This window comes from Egretta garzetta, unplaced genomic scaffold, assembly GCF_000687185.1.
Source record: "Egretta garzetta isolate BGI_Z169 unplaced genomic scaffold, ASM68718v1 scaffold299, whole genome shotgun sequence".
NCBI classification, from domain to species: Eukaryota; Metazoa; Chordata; class Aves; order Pelecaniformes; family Ardeidae; genus Egretta; species Egretta garzetta.
The window spans coordinates 1377598-1390215 of record NW_009260696.1 but is presented as its reverse complement, the minus strand read 5'-3'; the positions used below and the strand labels follow the sequence as shown (position 1 = coordinate 1390215).

General features: G+C 44.9%; 1 protein-coding gene across 2 annotated transcripts in view; it reads right to left on the bottom strand.

The window, feature by feature from the left end:
• SDK1 (sidekick cell adhesion molecule 1) overlaps positions 1-12618 on the bottom strand; it is a 419730-nt gene that overhangs the window by 17040 nt on the left and 390072 nt on the right. For both annotated transcript variants that reach the window (XM_035901353.1, XM_035901352.1), the window contains 5 exons: positions 11016-11131; positions 9394-9580; positions 8397-8534; positions 5111-5272; positions 3784-3909 (listed from right to left, as the gene is read on the bottom strand). In XM_035901353.1, coding sequence (XP_035757246.1) covers positions 3784-3909; positions 5111-5272; positions 8397-8534; positions 9394-9580; positions 11016-11131 — 729 coding nt within the window. The remainder of the gene's footprint in view (positions 1-3783; positions 3910-5110; positions 5273-8396; positions 8535-9393; positions 9581-11015; positions 11132-12618) is intronic.

Genomic DNA, 12618 nt, shown 5'->3' with positions numbered 1-12618 from the left:
AGATCTGCCCTCAGGGTGTGGGAAGCGAAACCCAGCGTTTCTGGGAAGGACAATCCCCGCTCCAAGTAGATGGGTTCTTCCCCTAAACATCTGCTGGAACTGATCATCTAGGGGAGCAAAAGAAAACACTTCCCTGACTTGTCTGTGTCCTCAGCTTGTGATTTGTGGCTGATCTGAGGTTTAACCAGCCTGTTGACGAGTGCTAGAAATATTATTATTGGAAACATGTTAAGATGCAATTCTCTCCCACTGGGCTTCAGTCATCCCCTGCTTGGGAAAAGCAAGCAAACAAAACCCAAAACACATCATGGGGAGAGGAAGCTCGTCCCGGGTCGGAGGCTTTTCCTGAGGCGACACAAGCCATGAAGCAGACTGGCCGAACATTTACACGGCTGCCCCGCAGCTCACCGTGACTGCAGAGGCAAATGCGTGCGTGAAGGTGGCACGGTTGGCAGTTACGTATCCATGTGCACTCCTGGCAGCGTGGATCCCTAGGGCATGATGCAAAACCCACCCGGCTTCATAGATAAGGGATAATTGGGAAGGAAAGTCTGCTTAGTAGTTTACAGGCCACGTGCCCGCCGTTAAAGCACAGTCCAGAGAGAGGACCCTTGGATGCAGTAGGGGGTGGGAAAAGAGGGGTGAAACCAGCTTCACTCCCTCCGGCAGCACTGGGAACCTTCACACTGTTGTGCCACTTCTGTCTTTTCCTCTGTATGTAAAAACTGAGGACATGATCTAATACCCATTCCTTAGCCAGCCTAGTTGATGTCTAGGGAGTGCTCACGATGGCAGTGACAGAGGCTGCTTAATTGCATTTCTTGTAATACACAAGGAGCTAAACTGGAATCTGGTTCTCTGGGGATGGAGAAGTTGATGGAAAAGAAAAACTCTTCTGTTTCTGTAATGTCTTCCTCTAGCACAGATCACTCTGGAAAAAATATTGGTTTGCCTGCTCCCATCCCTGTGTCTGAGTATATTCAAAATGCAGAGGAGGTAGGCAGCCTGGTCACCTTCCATAAATCTGGGAGAGAAACGGGGAGATCAAATGAACAATCTCAGCTGCCTGCTGCCACCATTGCTAAACCCAGCAGGGCAGCCGGAGCCCTGGGAGACACAGCAGGGCACTGAAAAATTCAAAGGGAAGCGACACAAGGGGGTAGGGTTTGCCATTTCTGACAGAAAGCCACCCTCCTACTCTGATGGAAGAGTCTTGGCAGGGAGCTACAGCAGGGAAAATGAGATGATGCAGCATTTAACGTTTGGGGTAATGAGGCCTATAATAGATGACACTTGAGATGTGAAACACTAAGGTAGTGGTATTGCATTTAAATATTGGCAACAAGCTAAAGCTTTTCATCTGTCTGTTCAAGGCCCCTTTTTTGATCTCAGAAGGATGAATATATCTTTTCCTTCCTTGATTTTATGTGAAGGGCACAAGTCAACTGCTCTTCTCTTGGACAAAAACTCCCTAAAAACAAAGGTTGCTCCAATCCACGCTCTACTACCCATATAAATCAAGACGCAGAAGCAAATTCTTAGAATTATATTAAAACAGAAGCTGCTCTGAATGACCAGCCCTGACAGGAGGAATTAGCTCCCTGCTTTTGTTAAGCTCGTAATTCAGATTTCAAACTCCTCCGTGCAGAGATGAGGAAGAAAAGCGGCACAGAAAGGGAGCCGACGCTTGGGTGAAATAAGCAAACGTTCCAATTAGTCCGTCTCCTCTCCTGGATCACATTTCACGCTTCCTACAGCTGCAACCAGAACGAAGGATGAGAATCCAGCATACAAATGCCTAGTTCATTTGCTACAGCAGCATGAATAGGATTAAAATAATCTGAAGGGGAATTAAATGCCTCAACAGTCAGGTTGCAAGAGCAGAATAAGACCTCTTCTGTGTGTTTCCAGGATCAGTGGAGTGGGGCCAGCAGAAGTGACCCAGGGTTAATGCAGCTCAGACCTGCCTTGGAGGGACTATTTTCTTCCTACTCAAAAAGAGCGAGGCACAAATCCTACATCCTTAGCCATGAGCTGCAAAATGTTCGTTCACATCCAACGGTGAGACAAGCCCGGGAACATCGCATGAGTTTGCAACGTCACCGCTCACATGAGCTGAATTTCCAGCTTGCAGACAATCTGTATGTGGGCTGCAGGTTTCCCTCTGAAATACTCTTACTCAGAAAACCCTGTTTGGGGAACTGTGAGCCGGCAAGTCAACTTCAATGAACGCTTTCAGTTCAACTTGCTATCTAAACAATGCTGTTCAAATAAGACAGGGTATTTTCTACTTACAAAGAAATAAGGACAGAAATCAATAAGGTGATGTAAGGGAAAAAGAAGCCCAGAGGTGTCACGCCTCTAATTAAGAAAAAAAAAATAATCTTTGGTTGCTCTCAGAAACTCCAGTGCTTTGAGAAAGTACACGCTTTCCTTCTCTTTGGTTTGAAAGCAATTGTCAATTAAATGACAGAAATTAGGAAGAAATTTTAGGGTCATGGCAGAGCCTCACTACAGAGCAAATTCCATCAGATGCAAGTTTGGAAATCTGCACCTTCAGTGATGACCACAGAAAGGCAGGCAATGGTTTTGTTCCTGATCTGGTTAAAGGTAATTAAAACGGCTGGTTTTGAAATGCAACCTTACATTCAAGACACAGACAAGAAACAGGTAGGATCCTTTATATAATCAAACAGATAAGCATTCATTTAATCAATATATAATCAAGCAATGTGCAAGCACCTAGAAGTAAAAAAGGAAAGAACAAGCAGCCAACATGGATATGTCAAGTATAAATCATGTCTAATTTCCTCCTGTGACAGGGTAGCAGACCTTGTCAATAGAGGAGAAAGAGCAGACATCATCTATCCTGACTTCAGCAAAGCTTTTGACATCATGACATTCAAACACAGCCGATGTGAAACAAGTATCTGGTAGATGCATCACCGGCTGGAAAACTGTACTCAGAGAATGGTTATCAACATTCACTGCCAGAGTGGAGGGAAATTACCAAGTGAGGTTGCACAGGAGGCTGGCAGCATTCACTGGTTTTTGTTAATGACTTGGTGACCAGAAAGTGTGCACTTCTTGAATTCGCAAGGGGTAGCAAGCTGGGAGAGGCTGTGAACAGGCTGGAGCATGCACCTACTTTTAAAATGACAGTGTCCAACTGGGGAAACATTCTGGAAAAAGCAGAGAGCAGCTTCAGTAAGATGCAAATCCCAGAAGCAAAGGAGCTCTGGCAAAGCACCAAGAAAAACCGTGGCGATGGGGGGATTCCTTTTGCCCCCAGTGCCCTCCCTGCAGAAGGAATGGGGAGAGCAATACATACATGGTGCTAGAGTCCTGGCCCTGCTATTAACAGTAAAATAGTAATTAGCTGCTGTGTTCTGCAGCAGAGGACAGATTTCTATCTGTGGTCCTCAAAATACAGTTTGCAAGTACTTATTGGTCCTTGCGCATGAAAGATGCTGTAAGTGTTTAAGTGAGTTTTAATTATTAACTATATTAGCTCATCAGTTGGATGATTTACCAGTGATTTAGAACAGTGAAAGCCAGAGCACTCAGGGTAATTTTCTGTGACTACTCCTAAACAGGAGAAAATGTGCTAAACCGCATAATAAACCAACAAGGGTTTAATACTGGCTAGCAACAGCGTTCTCTGACAAAATCCCACTAATTTACTGGGATGACAAACCACCTCTCCACCGCGGGGTGGGTTTCAGCATGGACTGAAGGAAAAGAACTCGTGATCTCAAGCTCTCCATGTTTCCCACTGCTTACCTGAGGGCCGTGCCTCTATAATGTACCCAGTTGTGGGTTTTTCTCCTGAATCTCCCTCAGTCCATTGTAGCGTCAGCCCAGAAGCAGATTTTGTCACCAGAATTTCCTGAGGGGAGCCAGGAGACCCTGAAGGATGAAACAAGAATAGCAAATGGTAGCAGTATCACAGACAGCCTGCAGTGTTCCTCATTTCTTCTACGGATATAGGGGAAAAAATGATCTAAAAGTATTGGTCAACATATAGGCAACATAGACCAGCTCAATGGGCTACTGACCGAAATTTTTCACTAGCTCTAGTACCGGCAGTTACATATCAATGACTGGGGTTTACGGGTACCCGTGTTAAGAAGGAAAGAGAAAAAACACTCTCATTTTAACCGTTAGCATATCTGCAGTGTTTGCACATTGCCACTGCTATTTCTGACTTCAGAGGCGAAACCAGTCTCCGAGTCTCGGGGAGAGGTTCGTGGGGAGAGCTGCCTGCCCCGTTCGCTTGGGAAGATGCCACGGCCGTGTTAGAGAGGATTCCTGCTTTATACTGTCTGTGGTGGGGCATGGGAGTTAGGCTGTGGATCTGCAGTGCTGCTGTCCCAGATAATGGCTACGGAGGGTACGGGGATAAAATGAAAGCTTGCTGGCACCCAGAAGGGTGGAATTGCCAGGTGTGGCTCTGATGGAGGGAGCAAATATTTCCCTGAGCTGCAAAAGAAACAAAAATCAGAAGTGTGACCATTGCATCGATGGTCTGTGATTTACTGGACAGGCCTATATCATTGTAGGGCATTTGCCTTGTTAAATTATCTGTTCCTCAAAATCACTGATCAAATAAGAAAACGAACTTTTTTGGTACACACATTGAACCGAGCTGGTGTTCAGCCTGCAGTTCCTCTTGACATACAGGTGTTCGCAGACCCCTCCCTCTGCATAAGCCAGTCAGGAGAGAATAAATGTAAATTCTTTGTGCCTTTACATCCTGGAACCTCTGCTGGTTTCGGCAGAGTTATTCCAGTTCTGACTCCACCGCAGAGCAGTACAGTCAGAGCTGCGCACAGCGCTGTCAGGCTGCAGCTTTGAAATCCCTGGCTAGCCCATTTGTGTTAGGATTTATTCACACTGTTTTGTTTATTCACATCAGACTTCTAGATTTCAGGAAAAAAGGAAACGCATTTTTCATGGGCAGTTGCGAAACCCACTGAATCGTGTCCTGAGCTCCTGTGACCCAGCTTCTCCTTGGTTTGGAAACTCATGTTAAGCCCTGAGTGCGCCATTCCCCCCTGTTGGACCGCCACTGATCTGGCTTGCGACACGGTTTAATGGTTCCACTTACCTTCTGCTGGCCCAGCTGTGACGTTGGCTTGCAGTTCAGGTCCATAGGCGATGGTTCGGGCTTGCACTCTGAATAAATAGGTCATGCCCTTGGTAAGATCTCGGACCTTCAACCAGCGTTGCCAGTTCCCTTTGATGTCCACGGTCACCACCTTACTCACCCCTGGGACAGCCATACAGATAAAAAATAAGAGAAGGTTCGAACGCAAAAAAAGAAATCAAGTGGAGCTTATTACATCTAGACGGTAAGTAAAATTATCTAACAGTTTGCTAAGAAAGTATTTCTTACAATTAGCAGGAGTTTAAGTAGTGATAATAGCCAATTTTCAGCACTGATAAGTATAATTAGAGTTTAAGCTTGATAAGTGGGTACTGACAAGAAAAAAACCTTACAACACAACTGGGAAATTACCAAGAGACTACATGCAACTTCACTAATTACTCTGGGAAGAAGGGAGGAGGTAAACTAAAAGGACTGCATGATGCAGATCGCTTCCTAAGGAAGCGTTTCTCCACCGCTTCTTTGCCAAGTAACCTGCAACATCGCCTGGAGGAGGAAGCAAGGGCCAGGTTCTTTCCTTTCATCTTGTCCTGTCGCTTCCACCACCACCAAGTGAATGCAGAATGAAGGGTGTACATCTCACATGTAACGCGTGGGTATAAACGCCACCGCGATAGGGGATGCAATCAAAGCACGATTCGCTTGGACAAGGCTGAAGCCGTGACTTGTGTTTCGCTCTTCTCTCTCTCTAAGAACTTTTCTTAACACGGAGGAATTAAAACCAGTGCTGTTTCCTTCACCAATGTTCATAGCTCGTTTCACGTTTAGGTTCTCAATGCTGCATAAAGGGCAGAGCGGCAATGAGTGCTTTGAAAACAAACCCCCTAGTTTTCATTGAAATTTCCTAAAACTAAGACAATGGAAAGAATCTGATTTATAAAACATTTTACAGAACAGAAAGTTCAAATTTACAGAGTCCTTTTGGCATTTTTCTGGTTCTGGAGATGTACACAACACATTTCAAACCAAGCAGATAGGAAGCAGGGAATTGTTTTTCCTGCTAGAGAAGGCAGCTTGCTAGTTTGTCTTTCCAGAAAAATGACGAAGAAAGATTTTTTCCAATCCAGATGCTTATTTTATGCAAATCAAGATGCTTCTTTCAGTTTTTATCGGTTAAATAAAGACTAATATCCAAGCGATTTCTGTTCAAAATGTTCTCCCAGATACAATTTATAACTTGGGGAATCTTTCCTTGGCTAATGAGGAAGCAGTGAAAGTGCTCCCTCCTTCCCTACGTGTACTATTTCATTTCTCCGAGACAAATCAGGAAGCATTTGTCATTTTGAAGTTATGTTCAAAAAAAAAAAAAGGAACCGTTAAAAGAGGCTCCAGGGCAATTTTGTTGTCTATCTTTGTGTAAAACATAACACTGTAAAGCTTAAACAATAAAAAGGTCAAACAGGGAGAAGACTGAGCTAAAGAACAGATCCCTGCTAGAAAAAGTTTTGCAAAATGTGCAGGTTGGAAATGGTGGCTTGCAAGTGGGAAGGCAGGAGGTGTCACAACGGCGAGGATGCTCGGCCGAAAATCACGACTGGGTGGAAAGTCAAAAGATGCAGGGGAAAAAAAACTTCCAAGGGGTCTGGCCCATCTATATCGCTACACTGTGGTGCTGGCATGGAGGAACGGGAGACCTGAGGCTGGAAGGACCCTCTGGGATGGTGGGGTCTGGCAGCTCCCAGCCCCACGAGCCTCGCTGCCTGCATTCAGCACCGGTACGTGCTCCACCTTCAAATGAGTTTGGCTTTACCTTGCTCTCTAAATAAAGGAGCATGGCTTTTCTATTGGAAGAAAATGATGGCATCGAGGGAAGGATTACTTATCGTGGTGGGAGAATAAATACGTTTGCTGAAAGAAAAATGTTGGCACAAGAGCAAATGGGTAGAAACTGGAAAATAAATTTAGGCAAAAATTTAGAATCTGAGGAAAAGCCCTCCATAACCTCCCTGCTCATATCAGAAACCTTCTACAGGGGAAGGAGACAAACTGGAGTTAGAGATAGCACAGGCAGGGGTGGGGAAGAGAAGAAAAGAAAACAAAGATTCTGAGGATGTTAAGTCAAATGCGTGCAGAGAAAACATGATCTGACACTTTCATATTTTCAGGGGAAAAATGTATTCTTAAACCTTGTGTAGGAATGAATAAAAGGCAGGAAATGCCCAAACAGCCCAAACCTCCTGCGTACCCTGTGCACATTTCTTGGTCGGAATTAGAAATGCTTTCTGCATTAGCTCTTTGTGTTCAAACCTGCCAGCCATAAAGGCTGAAAGTGCTTTTTATTCTCATGTTTTCATTCCTGAATATAACTTTCTCAGTGCATGAGACATGGATATTCAGACAATACAGATCTTGATTCCTTACAGAAGAAGCAACTATGAGTGATTGATATCCTTATTTCTTTGGAAAAGAGTTTAAAATGGATTGGCAATGGCTGAAATTACTCTCCCTGCTGTCACACTGCCAAAGCTGGACATCCTATTGAACTATTGGTGATCTAGCAGGAATACAAAAATATTAATAAGACTGTCCACAAACTTTGCAATCTTTTTTAATTCACCCTTGGAATGAATTTACATTTGTTTTCAGGGAAATTGCCAAATCTTTCTCCGTTGCTGTTCTGGCAAATTAATTAAAAATTTGTGGCCACCACATTGCTGTGGTCTAGCTTAAATCTAGTGCTGGGTTAAAAACGCTGCTCGAAAACTCCGTGTAAACAGACCCAACTAAATCTCTATCACAGTTATTCTCCCCTGTCAAAAGCGGCAGCGGTACCAGTGACGACTAGCACATTTGATGCCTGGGCAATCTTTGTGATAACAGAAGTGACACATGATGTGATAAGCCCCACAAATGTGTCTGCAGACTATTCTGGGATGGAGCCTACTCAGCAATTTCAGAGCACATCGTGGGGAGACAATCAGGCACTCTCAGGCTGAGCTTCCTCTTTGCCCGTACCAGGTAACAACGGCCGTAAAGCGACTTTTCAAATCACACAGGATATAGTTTGTGCAAGAAAATGAGAGAGGACAGACAAAGGCTATATCCCACAATATTATAGTTTGCGGAACAGTTTTGGCAAAAGCGGAATTGTTTTACTTACCCTCTGCCACCTGGCTTCTCTTGGAAAACAGCACAGAGCAAGTAGGAAATTGGGCAGAGATAAAAGATACTACAGTGCTTTTCTGTCATTTCCCCATGAATATGTATGATCGGAGGTCTTTCTTACCCTGGACGGGAGCCAAAGGCTCATAGACTACTCGATAACCCTGCAGGACTCCATTTGCTGCTGTCGGCTCGCCCCAAGACACATTGAGTGTAGTGCAAGTGATTTCAGAGAATGCCAAGAAGCTGGGAGCACTGGGTGCTGAAAGGATTACAAACAGATTGAATTGCAGTAGGAGTAGTCAATCTGATATACATATATATTATAAAACATTGGTTTATTTGCCCAGCCTAAATCTAAAGGAAACAAGCTAAGAATGGGATTTATCAATGGTATCCAAATGTCCTATAATCAATCAGAAACCCAGACTGTCCTCGAAAAAGCAGCCACTCAGCTGCAAAGCCGAACCTCAAAAGCAAGCAAGGACAGAGGACACAGAAGGGAAAGACCTTCAGAAGGGTCCTCTTCATAGCCACCACCAAGGGCATTGCCTTCACCCTGTGCTGGAGTGCTCCTGCCCAGCACAGACACAGACCTGTCTGACTGGGTGGCTGCTGATCCCACTTTAAAAAAAAAAAAAGAAAAAAAAAAAAAAAAAAAAAGAAAAAAGAAAAAAAAAAAAAAGAGGAATTCTAAAAAGCACAATAATTCAAAAAAGAAAGAAAAAAGAAAAAAAAAAAAGGAGGAATTCTAAAAAGCACAATAATTCTCTCACAGGACTGTTCGGGCAATTTCCAGGCACTGGGGATGAGTTCATTCAGATTTTCAGATGTGACAGCAGAGGCCAGAAACAGACCCACAGACAGTTTCCTTCTGGACCAGCTTGTGAAGGGACTGATCCTTCTGCCAGTCCATTCTCATTTCTACTGTACCATTCCCTTTCCCACATAGTCCACTTAGTTGATCCTTTTTTTCCCCTCCAAGCCCATCACAATGTAATGACCCATCTGAAAGCCAGCACCAGTGCCCTCCCGCATCCACCCATTGCCCTTAGCTGCTGCCCAGCCACATTCTGGTCATCACCAAGCCCGTGCTTTGAGACAAGACAGCGATGCCGTACCTGCCTGGTGTGTCCTGCCCTGCGAGGGGCTGCTCCTGGGGCCGTCCCCAGCTGCGTTGAACGCAGAGATGCAGACCATGTACCGTGTGTGGCTGGTCAGGTTTTTGAGCCGGACAGTTGTCTCTGGGAGGAAAAGTACCTTCACCTTCTCAGTCTCATTTTGGATGTCGCTCTCCCAGTAATAAATCTGTTGGGACAGTGAGATGTTTTAATATATCCTACACCTAGAAAACACCTGGGCATTGGAAACATAAAAGAACAGGAAGATGGCGCAGTCTTGCTCTGGACCCCTCCGTTAAATGGATACTAATGCTTTTCACCACGTGTCTAATCGTTTATCTTCCTTTGGCAAATTCCCCCGAGTCCAGTGACCATGTAGCTGAGTACATCACTCAAAAATAGAGCACAGGCTGAAGAATATGGCCTAATGACAGCAGATACGAGCTGCCAGAGTTTAGCGATGAAAGGTCAGTTTTTAAATTCTCCCTGAAACGCTAGCTGCCTGTCAGCACTGGCATCCTGATACCACGGTCCGTAATTTACCTCTGTATGCACACAACGGTTTCACCATTTGTGCTCACAGGACGGCCAAGCAAATGCCTTCCTGAAGAGGGTAATAAAGACTTTCCCTAAAGTTTCTTGAGGTACTTTTCCTCATTCTTCCCTTACATAATTTTTATCCTGATGCCATAAAATCAGGCTTCGGAGAAGTTGTTTCCAAGAGGAAAAGTGGTGCCAGCCCTACTTATTGGACAGGCCTGGCAGCGAGAGCGTTACAACAGGCCAAAGCAAGCCAGAAAGTTGAGAGAACGAGCCAAGGCAAGACTCCACCTTGGCTCTACAAGCCAAGCTGTAAGAGCCATCTATATACGTACAAAAGGAAAAGAACACGAATTGATATATAAGGATGCTTGTGGCTGCCAAGAAGGGATGCCAGATTATTCACATTGGCTTGGCTTTTCTTCGCTTATGGACCTAAATTCATGGAGAGAGGCAGAGCCAGACACTGAACCCAAGCCAAGCTTCAGTGTTTGTAGACTTGCCCATTTCCACTCTCTGAGGGTCCATTCCATGCTGGAGAAGCTAAACAAGATGCCTCTGCAACGTGCTCATCTCCTGTGAACCAAATGCAATTAATACTATGATTTAATTTTGTTAAAGTTAAGGAAATGAAATAATTCTTCCGAAATCTGACCTGGCTCAGGCTTCTAGCTTGGAGAAAGTTCTGCTTTTGCTAATGGCTGGTAACATTTGATATGTAGAAAGCTCAGTTCATTTTCTTCAACACATTTCTTGCCCCTAGCTCTTGTGTATCTGTTGCTTTTTGGAGCAGACATGTTGCCCGCATATGCGGAGCTGTGGAGCTGCCTCCTTATCTGCATACCCTGTTTCCCCATGGTCTCCTTCTCCACAAATCCCAACACACTTTTCCTTTTCTCCCCCCTCCGCAATCTCATTCTCTTTCTTTTGCTTTTGCGACTTAGTGCCACTTCCATGCTGCAGTCTGAATGCCGTTTTCATCTGCCTTATGCAGCGAGGGCAGCGGCAGTTTGTAGAGCTATCTCACAAGTAATAGCAATGCTGAGCAAGACAAATGAAACCAGCAGAAACAGGAGGATTGCCTTGTAGCCTTGGATGTTCCCATTTTGGCTGTCGGCAGGAGGGGGGTCCCAGGTGAGCTCCAGCTGGCTTGCAGAAATGGAGTTTACGTGGATGTTCTGTGGGGCCAGTGCTGGTGCTGGAGAGAAAGGAGGACAGGAGAATTAATAGTGACAAGCAGAACTAGTTCATATCCAGGTTGCAATTTTCCATTTGCGGAAGGACCCAGGACAGACTCTGTTTACGCCACAAGTCAGCCCTGGAGGTACCTATATCCCAGGGAAGTCTCAGCACACATGGACTGAGGAGCAGCCGAGCCTCCGGACATGGTTACGTTCTGTCCCACACAGAGTGGGTTAGACATTGAATCAACTCAATCCTGCCAGCAGCTTTGGAAACGAAAGGAGAATTTGTCTTCATTCTACGGTAACGTTTGGGGCTTGCCTTTGGCAGCGGCACTGTGCTCCTGACCGACCGCTCTGGAAAGTAACTGGGAGCAAGGCAGCCCCCTTGCCACCCTCAGCCTGGCCTCCCGCTCAGCAGCAAGTCTTTATAACAGCCTGTTCACAAGGCTCCAAGACTTCGGGCCAAAATACTGTCTGAAATTACCTCCAGCACCAGTCAGACGCTAATCAATTCAACCAACATTTTATGTGTGACAAAATGACTTTTAGTTTGCTACTCGTTAGCTCTGCTTTGATTATACCTTCACATATACGTGCCGACCCTCTTTGGCTCCTGATGGCATTTCTTCTTTGCATTGTGCTGTGCTAGAAAACTAATCTCGGAGTGCACCTGGGTCACATCATCCTTCCCTTTGTCGGGATCCAACCTGGTGCAGGTGGATTTCTTCCCCAGCGGCTAGCAAGGACGCTCTGCGTTCCCGACCTGCTGTCTCTGCCTCCGGCGGGTCTGAACAAACCAGCACATGTTCTGCTTACAGAAGAGGTGCTGAAGCGTGTCCTGTTCAAACTCCAGAATTAGGAAGAGAAAGGCAGGCCAAAGGGTACAGACTTCTCCTTTCTCCATGTTCACGGTGCCGGAGCCTTCACCCAGAACACCTGAGAAAGCTGCTGCTCTTCTCTTGGCCCCTTTACGGGCCATAAATAGAAGCGATAAAACATTAACTCCTCGAGTTAGATAGCCCCGGTTATCTCTTCCTCTGGAGACTTCTTTCTTTAGAGAGAATGACCTTTGTAAGTCACACTTTTCTACCAATACTCCCCCCCCCCCCCGAGTTATAAAATAAAATAGTAATTAACACCCACTCAGCCTGACACCAACTATTTATTTTGTTCTAACTGTGTGGTTTCCATATTATCACTGCCCACCCTGCCGTTAATGGAAATGTTAATAACCAGCGCCAGGTTGTTGTGACAGATGCTTGGGCTCATTATCAGAAATTCTTATTTACCGCTCCATTAAACGACAGAATCGCACAAAAAAACAATTCAATCAAAACTAACTGGAGGAATTTTAACAGCCACATTAATAATCCAAAACATAAATAAAGTTAATGTCTTTTGCATGTTTGCCATCGGCAACTCTATTGCAAAGTTATTGCTGTACAATTAAAACGTGAAAGGCAAAATTGAAAATAGCCTTTATATATTTATTATATTTTTT